Source organism: Sciurus carolinensis, chromosome 7 (genome assembly GCF_902686445.1).
Source record: "Sciurus carolinensis chromosome 7, mSciCar1.2, whole genome shotgun sequence".
Lineage (NCBI taxonomy): Eukaryota > Metazoa > Chordata > Mammalia > Rodentia > Sciuridae > Sciurus > Sciurus carolinensis.
Window position 1 is genome coordinate 21,445,574 of NC_062219.1, and position 24,098 is coordinate 21,469,671.

The window sequence follows — 24,098 nt, forward strand, 5'->3', positions numbered from 1 at the left end:
GACAATCTGATCCTGAAATAGCTGCTTCCTGACTCTCCCTCAGTGCTCAGGACAAATCATCTCACAGTCAAGAAAAGCAGCTGAAACAGCCTTTGCCTTTCCCTTTTAGATTTTGTTTTTTTCTGCTTAATTGTTTTTAAGCTTCCCAAGGCTGGGGCAGAAGTGATCATTAAAGATAGTTGCTTTTAAATCCTTAATGGCTGTTTGGAAGAATAAAAATACATAGAATGTTACCCAATAGGATTTTAATCTCATTTTTCTCAACTCTCATTTATAGTGACTTAAAAAATGCCACAGAACTACAATGTCAATAGTGTCAACGAAGAGACTAAAAGAGATAGATACCTTTCAAATATTTTATATGCTAAAATTGCAAAAATCTTTTAAAAAGAGCTACACGAAAAATATTTCAGGGACAATGTTCGAGTTTCAATAGTACTCTCTTGTCCTGTAGACTTTGACTCATATAATATGCATGAACGTCACAGAATCCCTTTAGAATCCCTTTTTTAAAAACACCTGTATAGAGCGTTTTGCTTTAGTTATACTTTGGGTCAAGTTAAATTGAAGGTAAATATGTGCCATGCTGCTTCATCTTATAGAAAAAAAAAAAAAAAAAAAACACCTTTAAGACGCTGCCTCCTTTGGCTTGTGCACTCAAGGACAATTGAAGCAGAGTCAGATGTCTGGGATGATGCCCAGTTTTTTTATTATATAAAAAAGAGAGAGAGAGTTCACTACTACTGACGCGGGAATCTAAGTTTACAGGAAATACATCCCGTGAATCCAAGTGATATCCTCACCCCTGACTCCCTCCTCCGGCTCCTCTTACCACTCTAGGGACATTCTGGTCTCCACACGAGCCCCAGGGACTGGAAGGAAGATCACTACCTTGTGAAAGGAGGATGACTTCCAAACGACTTGAGATGTCTCTCTTGTTCCTCATAAAACTAAACTCGTCCTGAAAACTTTTGGGAACAGATCATGCATGGTGGGGGTTGCAACACCATTATAATGAATGCCACTGAAATGTGCCCTTAAAAATGGCTAAAATGGCAAATTTTAAGTTATATATATTTACCACAATTTTTAAACATTAAAATTCTTCCCCATACCCACTACCAGCTATTTTGGAGTCCCTCTCTGTGGCTACTTGACGTTCCACCTGAGCCCGACCCTGGGGCTCTGCTCACAGTCGAGATGAGCCAGTGGACCCTTAGCTTCCTTTCCCCACTTCTCCCTTTCACAGCTACCCTTCCTTTTCTTTTTTGTTTTATTTTTTCTTTCCCACTGTGAAGGAGGAGGTGTATGTCCAGTTTACAACTAGTTAGCCGGTCTGGCTGGTGTTCAAGGCATAGAGGAGCTGTGCGGCCTCTGGACACCAACCTTCATTTCTTCCACTGCACTCTCAAGTTCTTCTGGTGACTTGTATTCAAAGTCCCTCTCCAGGTATTCCTCTTCCGCCTGGGTCATCCATTCCTGCATCTCCGCCAAGTCTTTCTTCAGGTTCACCGCTTTTTCCTGCCTTTCAGACAACCTATTTTTCTGAAGAGCAATCTAGAAAGGAAAAGCCGTTCCCCCAAATAAACAAATTTTAATATATGAAATGTCAAGTTCTAGTTTTTCACATTTAAAGACACAGTGATGGACTGGGGATCTAGCTCAGTTGGTAGAGGGCTGGCCTCGCACGCGGCACTGGGAACATTCAAGGCCCTGGGTTCAATCCCCAGCACCGCAAAAAAAAAAAAAAAAAAAAAAAGACACAGTGACGACTTCCTATGAAGAATCTTATGTTTTAATATTCACACAAAACCTTTTCTGCATTTTGTGTGGATGCTGTGCAATGTAACAATAATGAAAACAAGAGCATAACGGGGCTTCTCCATCACATTTTGGATATGAATCTAATAGGGAAATATCTAGTATAATTTTGAAAATGCATAAATTTTGACAGAGTAATCCCAGATGTAGGAATCTAATCCACAGCAATAAAAGCACATATGTCAAATATACTTCTTGTAGCCCTGTTCATTATGAAAAGCAAAAAACAAGAAGCAACCAACATGTTCATTTTATGATCCCTATTAAGATTTCACTTTTAAAAAGCTGGGGCAGGCAGGTTATTAATAATGATTTTCTTAAAGCACTGTTCCATAACATTTTGGTTTTGATAATCCATTATACCAGACACATGCACAAATGTTACATCAGAAAGAAGATATTTGCCTGAATCTGGTTCACCACCCAAGTTAAGTATTTCAGAGATGTCTAGAAATATTTTCAGAGAGTCCCCACCTCTCCACAAACCACTTCCACTCATGAGAAGATATGTTACACAGCAGTAGTTCAACCCTTCCTGACAAGGTCAACCTTCTGCTCAAACTCAACTTCACAGCTGTGGCCACCTTGCCAAGACCTACTGGGCTGCTAAGTGACAGTAACCAAAGGCCACTATGGAGCATAATGGCACTCACAAGGGTAAAGGTTAAGTAAGAGCAGTTTTCCTGTCCCCTCCCTCCAAACAGGATCACAGTGCTGAAAACAGACAGGGAGCTTTTCTTCCACTGCCCCCACGGCACTCTAAGAACCAGAACCAGCACACATAGCCCAGCTCCCACACCCGCTGATCAGCAGCGCACCTGGAGAGCTCTCTGCAAAATTATTGTATGTGTGCATGTACCGATGTACATAGATTCTCTTTGTTAACACTTTCTGAATAATCTAACTAAACTGAATAATAATCTAACTAACTGAATAATCATCAGTTTTATCATTTTTGGGAATCCACAGGGAAATTAAAAGACACCAATGAGTTAAAAAAAAAAAAAAAACTCAGAATTACATTCTTTCTGATTTGGGACATTAATATGTTCTTTATTTCATGACAATATGGATAGAATAGATGTGATAGATTGTTCCAGTTTGTTGATTTGTTTTATATGCCTATCATTTCCAACCAAAATATAAAACACTGTCCAAAACATCTTCAACATTTTTCCAGTCAATGAAATACAACTCTCTGGAACTGGTCTAAATAATTACACAACATGTGATTCCTTCCTTGCTGAGGCCACTTAAATTTTTTCCATATATTTATTCCCACACTTGGAATCAAAAACTATTCACAAAGAATACTATGTTGTCATATGTAGATGGATGGATGGATGGATGGATGGATGGATGGATGGATGGACAGATGAGTAGACATATGCTTCTCATTGGCAATTTTAAGCTATTGTCTGTATTTACTTTCTTAAAAACTGTAGCTCCTTCAAGCAATGCCATCTAATTATAGCACATATAGAGAAACACACATTGGCCAGCATATCAGGTAATATTACAAAAAGACTATTTTCTTAAGTTCAATAACTCTATTGTGATTCTGGAGAAGAATGTCCTTATTCATGGGGGAAGCATACTAAATATTTAAGGGTGACCTGTCATGGTATTTTCAACTCCCTGTCAAAAGTACATTTTTAGAAAAAAGAAAATGGAAGAGAGAGAGTGTGCATGCAAATGTGAGAAAACATTAACAACTGGAAAGTCTCAGAATGAGTGTATGGGTGTTCTCTACATCATTATTTCAACTTCTCTTCACATTTGAACATGTTCAAAATAAGGAAGTTGGTTAAAACAACAAAAACAAAACAAAATGTTCAGTGATGCAAACACAGACTTTTTCCCCCTATAAACATTAGCTACCCCCCCGCCCCCCGCGCGCGCCCCCCCCCCAACCCCCCGTTCTTAGAGCATCAGTAGGGTTAGGGTTAGGGTTAGGGTTAGGGTTAGGGTCAGGGTCAGGGTTCGGGTTAGGGTTAGGGTCAGGGTCAGGGTTAGGGTTAGGGTCAGGGTTAGGGTTAGGGTTAGAGTTAGGGTCAGGGTCAGGGTCAGGGTCAGGGTTAGGTTCAGGGTTCTGGTTAGGGTTAGGGTCAGGGTTAGGGTTAGGGTTAGGATCAGGGTTCTGGTTAGGGTTAGGGTCAGGGTTAGGGTTAGGGTCAGTGTTTGGGTTCGGGTTTCCCTCCACAGCCATGAAGGAACTATCCCACGCAACCCCTTCACTTCAGCACGGAATCCCCCGTGCCCTCTCATATAGACTTTGCTTCAGAAATGCTCTCATTCTCTAATTTCTCCTTCCAAGTGAAGCCATTCCCTTGGGTGTGAAACATCCGGTAATATCGCTCATTATTAAAATAGCAAAAACCCTGTTTGATTCCCCCACCTTCAGCATCCACCTCTCTCCCCTTAGGAGAGAAATTTCTCAAACCCATTTTTCTCCAGGTCATTAAAAGCAACCATCTTGTCAAAGGTAAACGTTGATCTTTAGTTCTGATGGCCTGAGCAGTCCTCCTCATGGGGCACTAGAAAAACCTCCTCCCCTGGTCCCTGGGAGCACACATCTCTGGGTTGATGCGGATGCACTCCCCTGCCTTCTTAGCAACCCCCTGTTCCCAGGCCACGAATGCTGAAAGCTCCATTTGCATGTTCAAAAGCATTTCAAATATAACCCTTCTGGAATGGAAAGCACCCCTTCACCTGCACAAACTTCTCCTTGAGTCTTGGTCACCCCAGGAAAGAGCACCACAATTCACACAAAATGGAAGCAAAAATCCTGTCTTTGACCATTCCTTTCTTTCTTTTATCACGCGGTCCAATACTCTACGTGAGTCCCATCTGTATGTTCAAAATATAGTCCAAGCCTAGCATTTCTCATGACCTCCACCACTACCTCCCAGTCCTAGGGGCCATCCTCTCTCTTCACGACTACAGTAGCCTCATGAGTATTCTCCCTGTTTCCATTTTTGCTTTCCCAGAGCAAATTATCCACACGAAAGCCGGACTGACCTTAAAAGATCAATCATATTGTCACTTCCTTGCTCAAAACCCACAAATTGGCCTGACATCACGCTTGAAATAAAATCCAAAGTCCTTACTTCCATGACCATATCTAATCCATCTTCTGCCTACCTTGTGACCTCAGATATTCCCATTTTTCAGCCCACTAACTCCTCTTCCTCTATTCTAGCTCCTCTACCTTCGTGCTTTATTGAGCACACCAAGCTCATCCCCAATGGAGAGCTTTAAAACATGCTGTTGCTCTTGTCTGAACGTTCTTGCCAGAGTCGCAGACGGCCCCTATTCAAGGGTCCCAGTCTCAGAAAGCCCTTAGGTGGCCACCCCACTCGAGACAATCCCCATGAGCTAACCCTTGGCTATCCCCACCTGATCGAATTCATTATTTGCCTTATTAGAAATGCAAGCTCCATAAGAGGAGAGGTTGTTCCTGGTTTATTGTCACATCCCCAGTGACTGGAATGATGCCTGACGATAGATATTTAATTAATTAAATATTCATCAGTAGCTGGTTAATAAATATTTGCTGAAAAAAATAAGTGATCGATGGCTGTAACTATAGGATAACACACTCAAATGTTCTGGGAGAAAGACAAATCTCATAAACACGTGTTGAGTTAGACTTTGGAGAAAAGGTGTTGGGGGTGGTAAGTCCTGGGTTAAACTGGACAATTGGTACTCTCATTTAATTTTTAAAAATATATGCATATGTATACATTATTAATTTTAAAAAATATATAAGCACGCTTATATATATATATATATAAATATATATAAAAGCACGTTCTTGCTCCAACTTGCCACCCATGCTGTAGTTATTCTGAACCACTGTTTCTGAAAGTAGATGAGTTGTAAAATCTGTTTCATTGATCAAAAGAAACCACTGTCTCCACTTCCTGAAAACCAGACAATAAGTTAACCTCACCTCCTTGCTCAAGATCTCCAGCTGGGTTTGGTACTCAACCAGTCTCGTCTGCACCCAAGTGTTGATTCCAGCAGCTGGACAGCTTCGAAGGGTAGCCTCTATTTCTTCCATGTTTTTCAGAGACGATTCAATTGTTTCTATTTCACTAACATATGCCTGAAGACATTAAAAAAGCCCGTGATGAGTTCATGCCTATATAAGTGAATGCCATAATTATAGTTTGCCTGGATTCCTGCAAATATTAGAAGAACAGACTGCTTGGGAGTCAGGACTTTTAACTACTTAAGAAATACTGAGCCTAAAGAAATTCATTTCACCTGGGGACTTCATAGAGCCATCTGCTAAATTAGACTGGAGATACTTGACTCGCAGTGGGAAATACTGTTTTTAATTAATTTAGAGAAAAGCCTGATGATTTCACCAAGTATAAATTGTAATGCAGTATTCCTAGCAAATTTCATTTGTTAAATATGTTTTCCTTAAAGCCTCACCATGTGGCACAATAAGAGCAATGTACCATTGGTAATTATTGCACGAAGATTGTCATTATAAAATAAGGCAGCAGCTCCTAGGAATCAAAGTTGTTCTTGTTCTCTATCCAAAATTCTATAATCATGACCAAAAATAAAACTGTGAATAATCTGACATTCTTGTATTAGTTGTAAAGTCAAAATAAAAGAGGGTTTGTGATAAAAGATATTTTAGCTAGGTTTAATGCCATGTCAGATTCCTTTTTGGGAGGTGAGGGGTACTAGGGATTGAAACCACTGGGGTACTCTACCACTGAGCTACATCCCAAGTCCTTTTGATTTTGAGACAGGGTCTCTCTAAGCTGGGGAGGCTGACCTTGAACTTGGGATCCTCCTGCCTCAGCCTCCTGAGTTGCTGGGATTACAGGTTCATGTCACTGTACGTGGTAATGTCACACTCCTGACAATTTTAATCATGACAACAAATAACAAAAGGAAGAAAGTGTTGCTTATTCCAGCAGGTGCCTGAGAACAGCATAACTCACAGAGCACTGGTCCAGCTGCCTCTGCAGACCCGCAGCGTCTCCTGGGGCAGCCTGCTCTTTCACCAAGAAGTCTTTCACGACCCCCATCCACTTCTCAATGACTTTAGAATCAGCCTAAATCAAACACAATATCAGAAAGGGATATTATACAGTGACATTGAACCCACCACATCTCAAGATCTTTTGTGACTGGTAAAGAAGACGACTTTTCAAAAATTGATAGCTTCATTTTCATTTATTTCATTATTTATTAAGTCTTCCCAATTTTGAAATAATTGTTTTCTTCACCTTTGAATTCAATCTTGGAGAGGTGAGAGCTCAGTAATCATTCTAAAAATCTCCAAAGACTCTCCTATGACCTAAGCTATTTTGCTTAAATGCAAGTAATATCTCTGAATAAAAATTTAAATTATAGAAAAAAGCTTTTCCAGGTATAACCAGCATTTTAAAAATCTTTCACTCTCATACAACTTAGAATAAGTTAGTTGTTCAGAGCAGGAATAAAACAACATAATGAAGGAAATACAAGTTTGTTCCTGGTTCTACAGTTGGATGCCTTTTTATCTGAGAATCCAAAACAATCTACTGCCTCGTTCCAGTCTTGCGCCTAACACTAAGCACACCAGTTATATAGTTCCAGGGGTTCGAAGACCAATGAGAAGGCAACGGTTTTGCAGAAAAGAAAAGAGACTTCAGAGAGGAGGTAACATTGGAACTGGACCTTAAAAAATGCAAAGTAATTCTACCTTCCGCTCCAACACTAGAGTGATGGTCATTTCTTCCCCAACCCCCATTCCACCTTGGTCAGTCTGCCCTATTCATTTTCTGAGTATTGTGCTATTTGTTTCTTTGTTCCTTCCTAGAAGTGGAAATGAATTTCAAAACAGCCCGCCATGTTTGAAGGCAGCCACATGTCACCATGTCGTTCCCTGGCCCTTTAGAGGTTAAGCATCCATGACATCTCTAGGACGTGATACCCAGGGACCGCACTCACCATTTTGATTAACATGCTCTGGAAACTACATCAATTTTTTTAATGTCCTTAAAATATGCCACACAGAACCAGTCATTCTGCTCCTTACAAAGTTGGAATGAATCATAAGGATGGAAATTAACACATAGATGTTACCCTCAAAAAATGCCACCTAAAATGTTTTAATCTTATCTCTCTTATTGTAGGGTTGTTTCTTGTATTGTGTTTTTTATTTATTCATAGATACATTTGTCACAATATTATTATAAATTAATAAGATCATTAATATATGATAATATAATAAACTTCAATATTTCCATGAGCTACCTCTAAATATACTCCCCTTATTACATATTGCTTAATTGACTACTATAATAAATTCAGGACTTAATAATTACAAATGTAAAACTTTGCCTTGTTACTCAGTCATAGTTAATAACAAAACAGCAAGAAGTCAACAAGATAATTTAGTTTTAGTCTTTCCACTTTCCTATCTGCTACTCCTCCTAGCTTTATCTCATTTACTAATCTGACAGAGAGAAATTTCTTCGACCGATTTTATTGTCGAGTTTTAGGTTTTTCCAAGTGAAAAAGTAAAGCCAGTGAGAGTGCTTACCGCAGCAATCCCCCTGAGAACACCATGTCCTTCATTAACCAACCACCTTAGGCTTCAAAAAAATGGGACTTTATATAATATTAACATCTCACTGGTTTTCAACCTTATTTTAATAAGGTTATAAGAGGTTATTCCAAATGCTTGGCTGAAATCAAGACTTACCAAGAATGGTAGTCTGTGAAAGTGATTTGAACCAAGCATGATGCCTCTCCAGATGTGAGGTCTACCTCTGTGTAGCTATAATTTAGTATTCCTCCTCCAACAAATGAAAACATAAATGCAATGCTTGAAGAAAAGAGTCTGGCCAAGGCTTTGGAGGGATGTCCTTGTTGACTCCTCCTGGTCACCACATTCTTTCTTAAGCACTTATTAGCTTTCTCTCGGTCATTTATCTTCCAGCTCTGCCAGGAACTAATGTTGAGCTTATTCTAGGTCTTGAGCTTTTAGACACTAATGTTCCCCCTTAATTAAGACATTTATTCATCTCCATTTTTCTGGTAATTTCTCACAAGATCATGCTGGGACCCTGAAATCCTGAGTAAAAATTCCACTGCTACTTGGGATGCAGATTTATGCACCTGGAGCAAGTGAAGTGGGTTTTCCATGTGATTCACAGCTCAGGCTTGAATTTACCCTCGGTGGTGACGATTCCACACTCCCTGGATTCAAAGGCCATTCTCAGGCGGAGATGGGAAGCAAAGCGTGCTTATGTGTGGCCAGACTCCTCCAGGGCCTCCGTTAGCATCACCCCTCCTGCTCAAGCCCTTCCACATCCCTCTATTCCAAGTAGCTTTGAAAGCTTTCCTCCCCTCTCCTTCAGTCTGTCTGTCACTATTCTCAAAAGCCCAGACTGCTGCCTCTTCTCAACTGGTTTCCTGCCTTTTCTTCAGTACTTGCTGCAGCCTTCTGAGATCTTGCTGGAGAAGACATATGGGGGAAACATGCTCAGGGAGGGGTGGGGCAGGCGTTCGCAAAAGACAGAAGTGGAAAATGAGAGAGTGTACGATTCCAACCAGAGCTCACAAAGCATGCCTTTTAAAAATGGTCCATTTAACTTTGTTGCCTCAGATGCTTGCACTGTTGGTTTCCATCCTTGACGTTTTAAGAATGCATTAGGGGGCTGGGGATATAGCTCAGTTGGTAGAGTGCTTGCCTTGCAAGCACAAGGCCCTGGGTTTGATCCTCAGCACCGCAAAAAAAAAAAAAAAAAAAAAAAAAGAATGCATTAGGATTGCATAACTGGGAAGTTCATTAAATCTAGTTTTGAATATGGAAACTGATAGTTTTATTAGCCAAGGATTTGCAGAATTTATATGGAAGCAATATAGTCCAAGGAGGCTTTAACCATAGTCAGCATCGACTAGTATAAGCTGCCTTAACTACCCCTCGCTGTAATGAGGAAGGTGCATGGCCTCAGCTGCGTTCCTCCCTCCCTGTCAGCACATGGGGACCCACATGACTCGCACACACCGGTTCCTCCTCCAGTTGCTACACTTAGACATTTCAAAAAAGAAGAAGAAGAAGAAAGTAACAGACACGGATGAGCCAAACTGATTGTCACAACAGCAACAAAGCAACAGATGGGAATTTGAAAAGCCACACTGTTTTCAGTACTGAAACTCCTGCATGTAACCCTGACCACACTGAGTTCTAGGCCAGGCCTTGTGCACCATGAAAGGAAAGAGTAAGCCTAGGTACCAACCCCAGTGACTGACTAGTTTTGTGATTTTGAGACCCTAATTTCTGTCCTTTGGGCCTCTGTAGCTTGTCTATAAAATAATAATAAACAGCAACCTTGCTTGGTTGTTCTGAAAAACAACATTTGAACAGACACTTCTACATAGAAGTATGCAATGAATGGTAAGAGCTACAAAACCAACTGCTTTATTATTACACCAAGTGAACATTATAAAATAAAATTACCACTTCAAGATCTGGAGTGAATGTCCCATCTGAGACACCATAGGAATAAAGCAGCCAGGATGAAAATGTGCTTGCACAAATTTGGTTTAATTTTTTTAAACTGCTGCCAACACTAACGCTTGTTCTGTCCTATAACTGTTCAAAAGAAACTGTCTAAAAATGGCCATTTGAAAGAGCTGCTTATGCACCTGACTACATGTGTCCAACACAGTTCAGGAGAAGGAAGTTGGGTAGATGAGGGAAGGAAGAAGCAATCTTCAGAAATGCCTGGTAGCAGCGGATCACTGGGCACTCTACACTGCCCACACACCATGAAGACAAAGTCTCTAAACTCAGGACCAGCTACCACCGGTGTGCAGGAAGGTATGGGACCAGGGGCTGCGCTCCTCCCTCCATTCTCCCACTCCATCTCCTCTCTCCCTGGAAGGAAAATCCTGTCTCAATCCACCTGTAACAGATGTTTCCTGTACATTTCAAAAGTACCTAATAAAGCCAGTTCAATCTGTAAGTCAGTTCTTCATCAAAGAGGTTACAAAGAACATGAAAGAGTTCATGTGGAAATAGTGTTTTTCTATTCATTGAAAAACCCATCAGCCAAGACTTTTGAGTTTCTAATACATAATAATGAGTATTTAAACTTCTCTTCACCTCCATCAACTTACAGAATGAACATATGAACACACACACACACACACACACACACACACACACACACACACATTTCTCTGGAAGACCTCATTTCCTATAAAACAATACAAAAAATAAATAAAAATTACTAGTATATTTCCGTTTCATTTTTTTCCACACAGTGCTGGGGATTCGAACCCAGGTCTTGCGCATGCTAGGCAAGCACTCTACAAGATGGGCTATATCGTCAGCACACTAGTCTATTTCTGAATAAATGACTGTAAAGATTACACCGTAAGTACTAGCCAAAAGAAGCCACTTCTCATTCCTACTTTTACTCACAAATATTCAAGTAAAAAATAAAATTACTATTAATTTAATTAGGTGGTATTCTTGGAAATCAAAATATCAAATATTATTTGGAAGAGTCAAAATACTGCATTGACCATCCCTGCTCAAAAGAGGTAACTTCTAAGCACCTCGGATGGACAACACCCTGCTGCTGGACCACAGAGAAGGATCAATAACCCAACCCCTTCAGCCTACCTCCGCCCCTGTCCTGAGCTGGGAATGGAGGGAGTTTAAAGCTTGGAAAGTCTAAACTTAGGACAGTGAAACTCCAAGGTGCGCTATTGCCTCCAGCACTAGATGAAGCTAAATTCCTGGCATTTTATCTTCCTCCTCCCCCATCTCCTGGAATGTCCACAGCCTTTTAAGCTGCCACTTTCTACCCGCAGGCCACAGACAAAAAGGATTGTGAAACCAAAATTAGAAAACAGAAGAACTTACCTAGAAGGAGTTAAATATGCAGTTAAACACTGTGTTTCACCCTTGGAAAGTATTTATCAGTTCATTTTACCCCAAAATGCTTTCAAAAATAATTTTCAGCGTCTGGTTTTCATGGTAATAAAAGCCCAAGTGTGTTACCTTCTGCCCTCTGGGACAGAGCACCTTCTTTGGGTGCGTACCTTTGACAGTTCAGGCCACTGAAGGAAGAGTGACCACACAGCTGTCCTGACATCTGGGAGAGCATGCATTTGGGTATTATAGAGCCAATTTCAGTGGAGAGGTACGAGTGGGTCTGGCGGCACCTACAGACCTACAAAGCAATCACTTGCACATCCCAGTCCATTCACATGGGCTCAACTTGCTGTGTGCCAGACAGGGTTCCCACCCTCAAAGAGCTCATACCCTGGGGGAGGAAAGACTCGCGCCCGCAGCTCTAACCATGATAGAAACTGGAAGGGTGTGAAGGATGAACCACAGAGCAGGGAACGGTTCTCTGCCTCTCTGGCCGAAAGAGGGCTTGTAAAAGAAGTTTGTTCTTCAAGAATCAGCAACAGCCAGTAGCAGGTGGCACATATCTATAATCCCAGCTACTCAGGAGGTTGACACAGGAGGATCACAAGTTCAAGGCCAGCCTTAGCAATTTATTGAGACACTGTCTCAAAACAAAATAAAAAGGGTTGGGGATGTAACTCAGGGTTACAGCACTTGCCTAGCATGCACCAGGCCCTGGGTTCAATCCCCAGCACTGTGAAAAGAGAAAAAAAGAATCAGCAGATACTAACAGGATATGAAATCTTAGCAAGTACTCGACATTTCCAGAGGAAAGGCAACAGTCCAGGGTGGTGCTTTGAGAGTTGCCACAGTCTCCCCACCTGAGTGGGCTGATACTGAGGACCCAGGCTGGGCTGAGCAAGGAAGGGGAGGGGCCATGGGATGTGCTGAAAGTGCCCTCGAGCAGAGAGAGCAGATCCTCTCCAAAGCCTAACCCTGGCATGGATGTGGAAGAATTCCAGAGAGAAGAGATGGGAAGCTGGAGTCAGATCTGAGAGGTAATCGACTTGTCAGGGGCAAGAGAACTGGAGCACAGCAAGAAGGGGCTGGAGGCGGAATTCACAGAGGCCAGAAGAGTGGAAAATAGAGAGTGGGTTCTGTGTCTGCCTTAGGGACATTTTCATGATTTCCCAGTTATATGCCACACGGCAGGGGAATCTTACATAAGGAAAAGGAAATAATGCCAAATGTTTTGTGGCCCCTGAATCCTACTGGAAATGGGAGATAAAAAGCAGCCTCTTAGGATTTTATTTTATCCCTAGGATTCATCAGAAAAATCTTGTCAGTAAAAAAAAATCAATGAAAAAAAAATTACCTATTTCATGTATTTTCAGATGTTTTGCTGCCTCCAAGCAGTGCAATGGTCTGTAAAAGCACCCGTTAACATTTTAGTTCATAAGTACGGGAATCTGAGTAATTACTGTGGCAGGGCACTGACAGAAACAAAGAACTGAAGAAGGTATTCGAGCATGACACTGAGTATGAACATGGGACCCAACCTCTCACCTGTGCAAACGCAAAGCAAATGTAGACAGGTGAACGCCAACAAATGACAGAAAACCAACAAGAGCCTCTAAGAACTGTGGGAATGCAAACTTGATAAAAGACAGGATTATTTTGAGCACTGAGGGTCCCACCCCAAGCTCCACGGTACATTAGCTATTTAAATGTCCTCATCAAGTTCCTAATGTCACTTTTTCTATAATGCGGAAAAAAGGATCAGAATGAGCAATGTTCCTGAACTTCTCTCTTTTACTTTCAATATATTAACCTCCAGCAAGGACCCACTGTTAATATCAGCTGCCACCAGGGAAGTAAATGGTACCAGAGTGAACAGGATCTCTAAATATCTGCTCTACAAATTTCTGTCATCATACCTTCACAATAAGCAGTCCTCATCCATCACTTACATATATAAAAATGCATTTGGGGTTGGGGTTCTGGCTCAGTGATAGAGCGCTTGCTTTGCATGTGTGAGGCACTGGGTTCGATCCTCAGCACCATATAAAAATAAACAAATCGATAAAGATATTGTGTCTATCTAAAACTAAAAAATATTTTTTAAAAATGCATTTTAAAAATAAACAAGTCCACTATTTTGTCCCTAGCCAACATTATCATCGATTGGCCCTGTACCTACCCAGCCTCGGGCCTTAAAGACAAAGAGAACGTAAGTGACTAAGGAAGTATACATCAGGACAGTGAAAAATAGAAAACAATGCTATCGTGTACAAGAATGTTTCCTGTGGTCATCTAAAAACTATGGGGGGCAGGGGTTAATTTTCTCAAATAAATTGTGAGTAATCAAATAGCAATTGCTTCAAAGCAAGGAAAGGACTAGGAGTGTGCTTAAGAATTAAACACATACACGTGCACATGAACACTCACATACACACACTTCAGTGAAGAAGTTGCACAATTAAAGAATACAGACATTGACGACAATCTTGCACTTGGCATACAAAAGGGCAAATAAAAAAAAAAAAACAGGATGTTATAAACCTACTATTATAACAACACCAAAACCCACCTAACCATCCAGAAATGTGTTTGATGGGGAATATTTTTTACAGAAATAACATTTTTGGCATCCAACTGACCACTTAAGTGCTTGGATTTGCTATATTAGTAACAACTGCCCACTAAAGCCTAAAGCCAAATTACTATAACTCCAGGACTCTCTTTTGTGTTTTGGAAGAATATTTATGCTCTTGAAATTTATATAAAAATATTGGTTAATATTTAGCTCACCCAAGAGTAATTGGTAATGTTCACAAACTCTCTCAGACTTAATTCGAAAACAAAGGAATGAGCTTTGGAAAAAAAAAAAAAAAGGGAAATTACTTAATCCGGCATTGCTCACTCTTGATACCATTCACGTGTGGAGCGGGAAGACTGAGGAGCCTGTCCTGCAAACTGTAGCATGTTTAGCTGTATCCCTGGCCCCACCCACTGGATGATTTCCCCCACGGCTGAGAATTCCTGATAATCTCCTGGACCACAACTGAAAATCTTAGAATTGTGGATGAAGGTAATCCTCACTTTGAAATCTGAAAACAATTACAACTGATAGTACGTAAGTAGAAGTGGATTGACTCACGAAGTTAAAGGATTCAAAAATACTAAGCCACCCAATAACACGTTCCTCTTCATAACTGAGGGTTATTCAAGCAAGATCTAAAAAGTCCTGCTGCCACCACACACATCCACACACCCGGTCCATCCATATTCTTCTGCCCTCAACTCACTGGACCTGCCTGTCAGTTCCTAAGTCAAAGAGCTTCCCTCCAAGGTCAGAGGTCACCACTGATGGAATCATGCTGAGGCCTTTCACACTGCCCTGTACAGACCACCAGCCCTCTTCCGCCCTGTGTCCTCCGACGTTGATTTTTAAAACACCATTTTCATATATCCTGTCTCTTCTTTCAATTTTTTCACCTTATTGAGCAACATCCTTCACTCAAATTCTCTAAGTCTATCATCCACCTATTTACCTCTCTACCTAGATCTGAAGTTCTTACTACTAGTCTCATTTCATTCATAGAAAAATATTCATTAATTTTTCTGGGTCAGACACTGTTGCAGAAGTGTGTCTTAGAACACAGGTGGGAGAGTGTGGGCGTGGGGTGGGGGAAAGAGCCCCAACCAAAGGGAAACAAGAAGGGCCAAGGAACAGAGCCCTGGCAGGACAGGCAGGCCTGAGAGGACAGAAAGCCCTGGGGACACAGTGTGAGTGGCTCATTCTCTACCCAGTCCTTTCTGGCGAGAAAACCAGGTGATATGGAAGCTGCTTCTCCATTGGTCTTACAGGCAGAATTAAAATCCTGCTTACCTAACACTGGTTTTTGCCACTTTCTCCTTATAGAGCCTCACATTTATCCTGTCTTCCCACACGTTACCACAGCTTCATCTGGGCACCTTTTCAGATGCAGCAAAGCATCCCGCTTCGGAATTTGTGTGCCTTGAGTTACGTGCTTCCCCAGTCTGACACTGTCACTGCACTACTTTAGATTTTCAACTCCAAATGTCGAAGACCTTTAAAAAAACAGGTTCAAGGCTACTGCTGCCACTCCAACTGAGTAATCTAATGACCAGTCAATATTTCACGTAGGTCCCATTCCAGCCATTTTTAAGCAATGTTCTCTTATCTTCAAAGTCCAGTTCATCTCTACCAAGAACTCTTTTCTGCAAGCCAAAAAGAAAGATGTGTGCTCACAAGCACAATGAAAGTGTATCTTTGATAAGCAAGTTATACATCTAAGCTTCAACACATAATAAATGAGGACCTAGAAACCATGTCAAGTAAGTAGTAGAAATTTGAGCCTTATGTGATAATCACCATTTACCCTACAATAAACTTAAGCTCCTGATAGCCTCCTGATTTACCTCAAAAGTTCTGAGTTTGGAGGTAATTTCCTCAAGCAAATGTATATCTTTGGAAACCTTGGCCTTTAATTTGTTCCACTTTCCTTGAGCATCATCAAATTCTTGCTTATACATTTTTTCTACATCAGGAAGCACATTTTTCTCCAAAGCCTTTGTTTCTTCTGCAAGTTTATATAATGTGGGTTTTTGATTCTCAAGGATTTCGTCAAGGGCCTGGAAAAGATTTGAAAGGTAAAAATCATGCACAACAATGTGTCTGTGCAGATGTAATAATAGGGATCACACACAGAAAAAAAGGCATTTGATCAAAAAAGCATTGTGAAAAACTAGTGAAAAGAATAGTCATAATCAAAAAAGCTCAAGCATTCCCTTCATGAGTTGTGTGTGGGCAGCGGAAGATGTTCAGCACACTGAAAGCCATAGGAGCAACACACCCAGTGTGGGTCAAGTGTGCAGGGTTAAGGGTTGGTCTTTTGATCCCATAAAGTAGTTCATAACCGTAAGGCTACTCAACTAAATAGCAGGAAAGCATTTCTATTCAACACAGAAATTTCAAAAAGTATCAATTCAACTAATATTTCTCATCTTATAAGAGACATCTTAGCACATTATGAACAGGTTGAAAGTTTTAGGCAAATTATAATAAAAGGAGAAAATATGCTTTTCTTCTATCAATGCTTAATAAATTTCTTTTTCTCTGAGGTCCTATGTTATAACAGCTAATCATCAAATTATAAGAAATTTTGGGACCAATTTTGACCACAAATGACCAATTTTTTAAAAAATAAATGAAAAATCATTTCAAAATGTATTGTTTAAAATATCAGAAATGGTTCTAGATTTCAGAAACATGTTACCTTTTTTTCTCGAAGGGCCTTCTCCATCTTGGCAAGATCATTAAGAGCATTCAACGACGTCTGGGCCTTATTTTCTGAATCACTTAGCACATCTTTCAGTGTTTTTAATGTTTCCAGATATGCTTGTCCTGGCTGGCTCTTCAATTCTGTTTATTTAAAAATACTTGCTTTGAGAAAATAATGTTATAAATCTGATTATTATTATTATATAGACCATTGATCGTTCATGTATAATAAGTGAATTCCAAGGCATTATAATTTAGTCTCCATGATTAAAATTAAAAAGGGTCTCTGTTGGTTAGTAAAATAGGTCATTCTACTGGCATTTCTAGGACTCAGACAGTGACTTCATTTCTGCGGATGTTGATGTTTGAAATTTTAACTAACTGCTATCATTTTTCTTCATTTCGTCATGATGAAATGTCTCTCCAAAGCTGGAACAACAATGTTCCTTTTGTCCCACATAATCTCCTCTTCCCCAATTGCTACACAAAGAATAAAGAAAACAAAGATCCACCAGTCTTCCTGTAAGCACAGGCTCCTAGAAAAACCCATCCCAGAGTAGCAGGCACTGTACAGGGTCACCACACCAGGCTGCCACAGGTACCCTGAAAAACAGGGTTGGCCACAAACAGCTTGTGGAATCTACTTTCATGTCTATCTTAAGAATCACATATAGCAACACTTGCATGGAAGAGAAGTGAATTCTTCTGAAGCACAAAGTGATGAAACCAACTAGCAGCCAAGGTTAAAATGGCTATAGGTTCTTGTCAAAATGAAAACACAGTTTGTACCAGTAAGTTAAGAAAGAGGTCCTCTAAACATTTACTTCTTAGTCTAGGTTAAGTGTACCAGTAAGGTAAGAAAGAGGTCCTCTAAACATTTACTTCTTAGTCTAGGTTAAGCGATTCCAATGAGCAAAGACATGGTGTCCAAATGCCTTCCAGAATGCACTAAGACACACTTTTCTAATGTGCACACACACTGATTCCTAATGTCCTTCCACAATCTGCAGTACCTGAAGGAAGACAGTTGTTATGGGTATAGCTCAGAGTCTGCACTGCCCAGAACAAACTATGTTGTATTACATAGTCCAAACCTAAACAGCAGCTAAGGAGAAAACATAAGTAGCAATATGAGGGATGAGCTTTCACAGGCTTTAACAGGTAACTTTCCAAACCCAGGTTTACTGCAAAAGTAAGAACTAATTAAAATTTTTCAGATTCTAGAAGAGGAATATAATTTCTTTTTTTTAAAAAAAAGGATGGTATTACTAAAACCTTATTTATTATGAATGAAAAGAAATAGGTAATCATCCTTTTTAGTCTTACTGAGAAGGTCCAAAGGAAGAAACAACACCTACTTCTTTAAAAATCTTAAAAGTCAGGCATGGTGGCACACACCTGTAATCCCAGCTATTCTAGGAGGCTTAAGCAAGGGGTTACAAGTTTGCGTCCAGTCTGAGCAACTTGGCAAGATTCTGTCTCAAAATAAAATAAAAAGGGTTGGGAGTGTAGCTCAGGGGAAAGGAGTTTGCCCTGGGTTCAAATCCCAGTAACACACACACACACACAAAAAATAACCTCCTTAAAAAAATCCATTATATCCGTTGACACATTTTTAGAGTATGTGAAAAGTGTATACATTTTTCCAATCAAGTCTGATTGAACTTTAAGACCTTGAACCGCACAGGTGCCAAAGAAAACAGTGAAACTGGTGTAACACACAAGCACACTGACAATCTAACTATTGGGAGTAATTTTTAGATTCAGGCAAAGAGGAGATATTAATATAATCAAATAAGAAAACCAAGGGAACAGGCTTACCATTCTCAAGCTGCAGTTGATGGTCCTCTAAATCCTTCTGCACAGCCTGGTAGCACTCCAGAAAGTTATCAAAGCTCTGTTGTACAAACCCTGGGGCAGAAGGCTGAGACCTCAGGGCCAAGCAGCTTGAACGCACCATTTCAATTTTGGGTTGGAGGCCAAGGAGATTGTTCAGTTCTCTCTGTGGAAGAGAAAATAGGGTCACTTAACTCCATGAAGAACATCCCCCCAGAAAATCCTTCAGAGCAGAATTAACAAAAAATTCATGGCAGAAAAAGCAGTGAGCTTATATAGGAAACTGCACAAAGAACTCTGGAATGTTCCAGATGGCTGGCTCCTTACCTGACAGGAGTCCTTCAAACTTGCCAAGGACTGCTGAGGAGATTTGGAAAAGGGCATGTGTTGCATCCACTCCTCCTTCTTCTTTATGATCTTTTCAAGCTCATCAAGCTGCTTATAATAAGCATTTATATCCTCCTGAAGCTGAATCTTTCGGGTCAGATCCTCCAGATGCTGGGATACATTCTTCCATTCTGATAAAACCTTCTCCAGAACATTTTTTATTTCTTCCGTAGAAAGACCCTCTACAGAGCCAGAAAAATAAGCAGACACTTCATATAGTTTTAAAGAACTTGTTCTGACTTGGTTCTAAACATTCTAACGTATTCAAAACGAGGCAATGTCACATAAATGATCACTTCCTTGTGTCCCTTTTAACATAAAAATGAAAAATTATAATGATGCACCTAAAAGCTATTTAGGCATATTTAGCTGCTTGACCTAGGAGGGAGGGGAGCATTGAAATAGCAGTTCAGGAGCAGTGTGGCTACGTCAAAAGGCACATCAGTGCAGCGTGGCCACGGCCTTTTCTGCAGAACGTGTTACCATACTTGGCTTCTTTCCACTCTGCTAGGTTATAATCTGAGCCAGGTAACTAAAATCAACTGCCTAGATTTGTCTGGGGCTCTGACATCAGAACTGAGACCCTCTGTCATGAGAAATGAAGAAAGCTGGCTAATAAAAGGAGAAGGCAGTACAAGTCTGTGGAGATCAAACTGCAGCGTCACATAAATTGCAAAATAAATAGCAAGAATTCCTTTTTCTGAGAAGCAACCAGGCACACGTGGGAATGTTAAGCTAGCATTCAGGCCCAAGAAGCATCAAGGAGTCTACTGTGCATTGTGCACAGATAAGTAAATGCCAAAAATACCAAAGCAGTGGTAAGATTACCTACCTTACAAACACATTGGAAAAAATGCCATTATTTTTATAATAATCTTATAATTTTGTTTACCTCATATTTTTGAAAGGTAGAGAATTTTCCTAGAAATACAAAGTCTTATAATATGTATGTAATAATAACAGGGTTTTTTTTTTGGTTTTTTTTTGTTTTTTTTTTTTGGCGGGGACTGGGGATTTGAACCTAGGAACACTCTACCACTGATCTGTGTATTCCCCAGTACCTTTTGGTTTTTATTTGAGACAGGACTTGCTAAATTGCAAAGGCTAGGCTCAATCCTCCTACCTCAGCCTCCTGAGTCCCTGGGATTACAGGTATGCACCATCTCATGTGACTCTAACACTAGGTCTCTTCGTAGTTCTTCCCTTAGTAGATCAAATCCTTTAAAATGACTATGAGAAAGTTTGGGAAATTGGCAAAGAAAAATTTATATTCAGAGAATATGCAAGTTGAAAGGACAGACTTATCATCTTCAATAACTACGTGGGTGGGCAATAAACAGTTGTGCTCTGTGAACATATGCAAATGAAATCCAGAGTAATGAGAACTCAAAAAAAAAAAAAGAAAGAAAGAAAGAAAAGGCCTGGAAAGCAAAAGAGCATTTATGGCCCACAGACAATGCAACTCTAAAAATTTCAATAATACACCATACCCACCAAAAACTAGAAATGCAAATATATGACAGGATTTGAATGTATCCCTCATGTCAGTTGCTGAAGTTCACTGTCCACCATTACATAGGTAACACATTAGACCTAGGCAAAACTTTCACACAACAACCCAAGTTCAACTAGGCCTGTTCATCTGGGTCATAAACACAATGAATCATGATTTTCCTGACAAACTATCTGCACAAGGGAGATCCAGGCTTTTGTTCCTGCTAGATCATCTCTAGTCTAGGTGGATATGGGCAGAATAACATCAGTCATTTCACTTCTATATCAGGGCGATTTATTAAATTGCTAAACAAGAAAGAAAATTAAGCTGGTAAATAAAATTCCTGAAATGGAAAATTGTTACCACACTAGAAAACAGCTAAGAGGTACTCATTGCAGGTAACGGGGCAGCTAAAGCAACTTCTTCAGTTATTTATTCACAATCTCTCACAACCCATTCATTTCACCCTTCAAACCAGTTCTAAAAGGTGAAATCTCCCCTTCTCTGTGTTTGAGATATTTCTGGCTGCAATGATGTCAAGTTATGACTAAAATGCAATTGCATCCTGAAAATGGAAAACTGCATGCTATCTTTAAAAAAAATTGTTTTGCTCCAAGAGACCCAACTACAAATTTTCTACAATATGACAAGTTGGGCTGGGGATATAGCTCAGTTCATAGAGTGCTTGCCTGTCAGACACAAGGCCCTGGGTTCAATCCCCAGCACTGCAAAAAAAAAAAAAAAAAAAAAGAGTATGACTAGTTGAAAGTCAAAATCAGTAATAATTAATAAAAGCACCTCATTTTAATTATCTAAAAGGGACAAAATATAACACCTTCCTGCCACTTCCTCTCAATTAACTTTATACCTTTCAACCCATAACTACTGAAATCAAGGGAAACATTAACAAAACAAAGGACCACCATCAAAGTTCCTAGGTTTTCATACTTAGCCAGTCATAATAAGTGTTGATTCATAGAGTCACACTATGTTAAGTCCCAACTATGATATTATTTGACAATCTCCAGGAACAAGATAAGCTAAAGCAAGAAAATTTGCTATATCAACTGGGAAGGTCAAACAAAATCAACTATTTCGTTTTTTTAAAACATGCTTATATTCTATGAGACATCTCAAAACTTAAGTGCATTAGGCAGGGAAACCCTGAGGGACTTGGCAGTAGTGGGCTTTTTGACAGAACTGGTTTCAGGAAAACAGTGAATTCTGTTTTACTGAAGAATTTTATTTGCTTTTTCTAACAGAACAAAGTTATTTATCTGCATGCTTACCTAGGTGAATGTTGGCCACATTTCACTCTGTAATAAACTTCTTAGAAGAAGTTATTAGTTATTCATGTTCTAAAATTTATTTCAAACTCTTGAGAGGGACAGTGGATATGCACCCAAGTATGCTTTCGCTCTATTCAACATCCCTGGTATTAAAACAGCAACAGGAGACCAGGCACAGTGGCACACACCTGTAATCCCAGCAGCTCAGGAGGCTGAGGCACGAGGATCACAAGTTCAAAGTCAGCCTCAGCAATTTAGTGAGATCCTAAGTAACTCAGTGAGACCCTGCCTCTAAATAAAATATAAAAAGGGCTGGGATGTAGCTCAGTGGTTAAGCACTCCTGGGTTCAATCCCAGAGAGGAAGAAAGAGGAAAAAAAAGGTAACAGCACCTACCACATGTAGAAAATTTACATATGACACTGAAAATTTGTAATAATGGCTAAAATGGTAGGAGACAGAAAAATATCCCTTTTCTTTTTAATGAAAGGCAGACACTCCCCACAAAAAGTGAGAAAGTATACCCAAAATACATCTTCTCAGATCAATGTCCCCATTTTTCAGCTTCCCAGCTCATCCTAAAAAATTTTAATAACAGATATGTCTTTTCTAAAAAAAATTGAATTACAGTTCTCTAACGAAAGCTAGAAAGCTCTAATAAAGCTCAAAAAAAAATAAGTGAAAATATTCAAAGCTTCCTAAGACACTGAACAAGCACATACATTAGGTCACAAAATCCATTCCTTAATAAAGCCTCATATCCTGCACTCCACAATGCTGCACTTGACCTCTGTGAGTAGCACTTTCACGTAAATTCAATTTCCAGAGTGCATATTTTCAGGAGCTGCCTATTCACAGATTTTATTGAACAAAAGCTAAGTCAGCTAATGAACTCTTTGACTTTCTAGACACAGAAGCAAAGAAACAAAAGTGTTCCCTGACCTCTTCAAAGTCAAGAAATTTAAAAAAGGAAAGGAGAACACAAGTCCACCCAGTCCCCAAGTCATGGTTGTCCTCGATATAACACGACACCTCTCACCAGCTTCTTACCCAGCCAGTCTTCCCTCTGGATCTTCGCCGGTTCTGCCTCTGCCCATTGACTAAAAGCTAACAGATGTGTGGTAATTTCAGCGGACAGACTCAATCAAGAAGCCACCCCACTTTTACATCAGACACATCAGAGTCCCTAGGCAGAGTCTTGAGGTACAAGTAAAGAATCTATGAAAGCAATGGACATAAATTCAACATCCAGCTTACTATGATGATTGCAAGAATCAGCATCTCAAGGGAAATTATGGTACCAGGGATTAAATCCAGGGGACACTGACCCACATCCCCAGTCCCTCAGTCCTATGCTTTTTTATTTTGTTAAGCTGCTTAGGGTCTCACTAAATTACTGAGGCTGGCCTCCTGCCTCAGCATCCCAAGTTGGTGTGATTACCAGCATGTCCCACTGCATGTGACTTGATTTTTTTTTTTTTAAGGAAAAAAATTAAACTTAGCTAATTATATGGATTGACTGTTACAGTTGCCTAATTTAGAAATAAATGAATATATATGGGACACATATGTGGATATAGGTTACATATTTTGTGTTTATGTGTTTGTGTATAAATCTCATATATATATCACATATATATATAGTCATATGTATATATGAAATAAGCTGACGTAATTTCTCAAAGTCTGGTGGCAAAAATAATGTAAGGTCAAAAAAATAAAGAGCAGGGTTTGTTTCTGGGGGCATGATGGGGAGGGAAACTGATTCAGCCAAAAGGGACATGAGAAAAGCTTCTGAGTGACTTGCACATGTAAGTTACACAAGGTTATCTGTCAAAGCAGCACCGCTAGGTTTCATATACTTCAAGGTAATCAAATTTTACTTTAAAAAAAACTGACAAAAAATAATAATAGTCAAGAGGGCAAGGAGTGGCAAAGGTATAAATAATTCAAGAATGGCAAGTTATGATCATTTTCAAAGTGGGTAGCTTGTACAAAGGGTTCACTACTCTATTTGCTTTGTATATAGTTACAATTTCCATAATAAAAAGTCAAAAACTAAAGATTGGAAACC

General features: G+C 39.9%; 1 protein-coding gene across 7 annotated transcripts in view; it reads right to left on the minus strand.

Moving 5' to 3' along the window:
* The window catches only part of Utrn (utrophin), a 517,740-nt gene that overhangs the window by 343,141 nt on the left and 150,501 nt on the right, over nt 1-24,098 (minus strand). For all 7 annotated transcript variants that reach the window (XM_047558901.1, XM_047558897.1, XM_047558902.1 and 4 more), the window contains 7 exons: nt 19,182-19,423; nt 18,840-19,020; nt 17,014-17,159; nt 16,157-16,369; nt 6,792-6,905; nt 5,777-5,932; nt 1,387-1,557 (listed from right to left, as the gene is read on the minus strand). In XM_047558901.1, the coding sequence (XP_047414857.1) occupies nt 1,387-1,557; nt 5,777-5,932; nt 6,792-6,905; nt 16,157-16,369; nt 17,014-17,159; nt 18,840-19,020; nt 19,182-19,423 (1,223 nt within the window). The remainder of the gene's footprint in view (nt 1-1,386; nt 1,558-5,776; nt 5,933-6,791; nt 6,906-16,156; nt 16,370-17,013; nt 17,160-18,839; nt 19,021-19,181; nt 19,424-24,098) is intronic.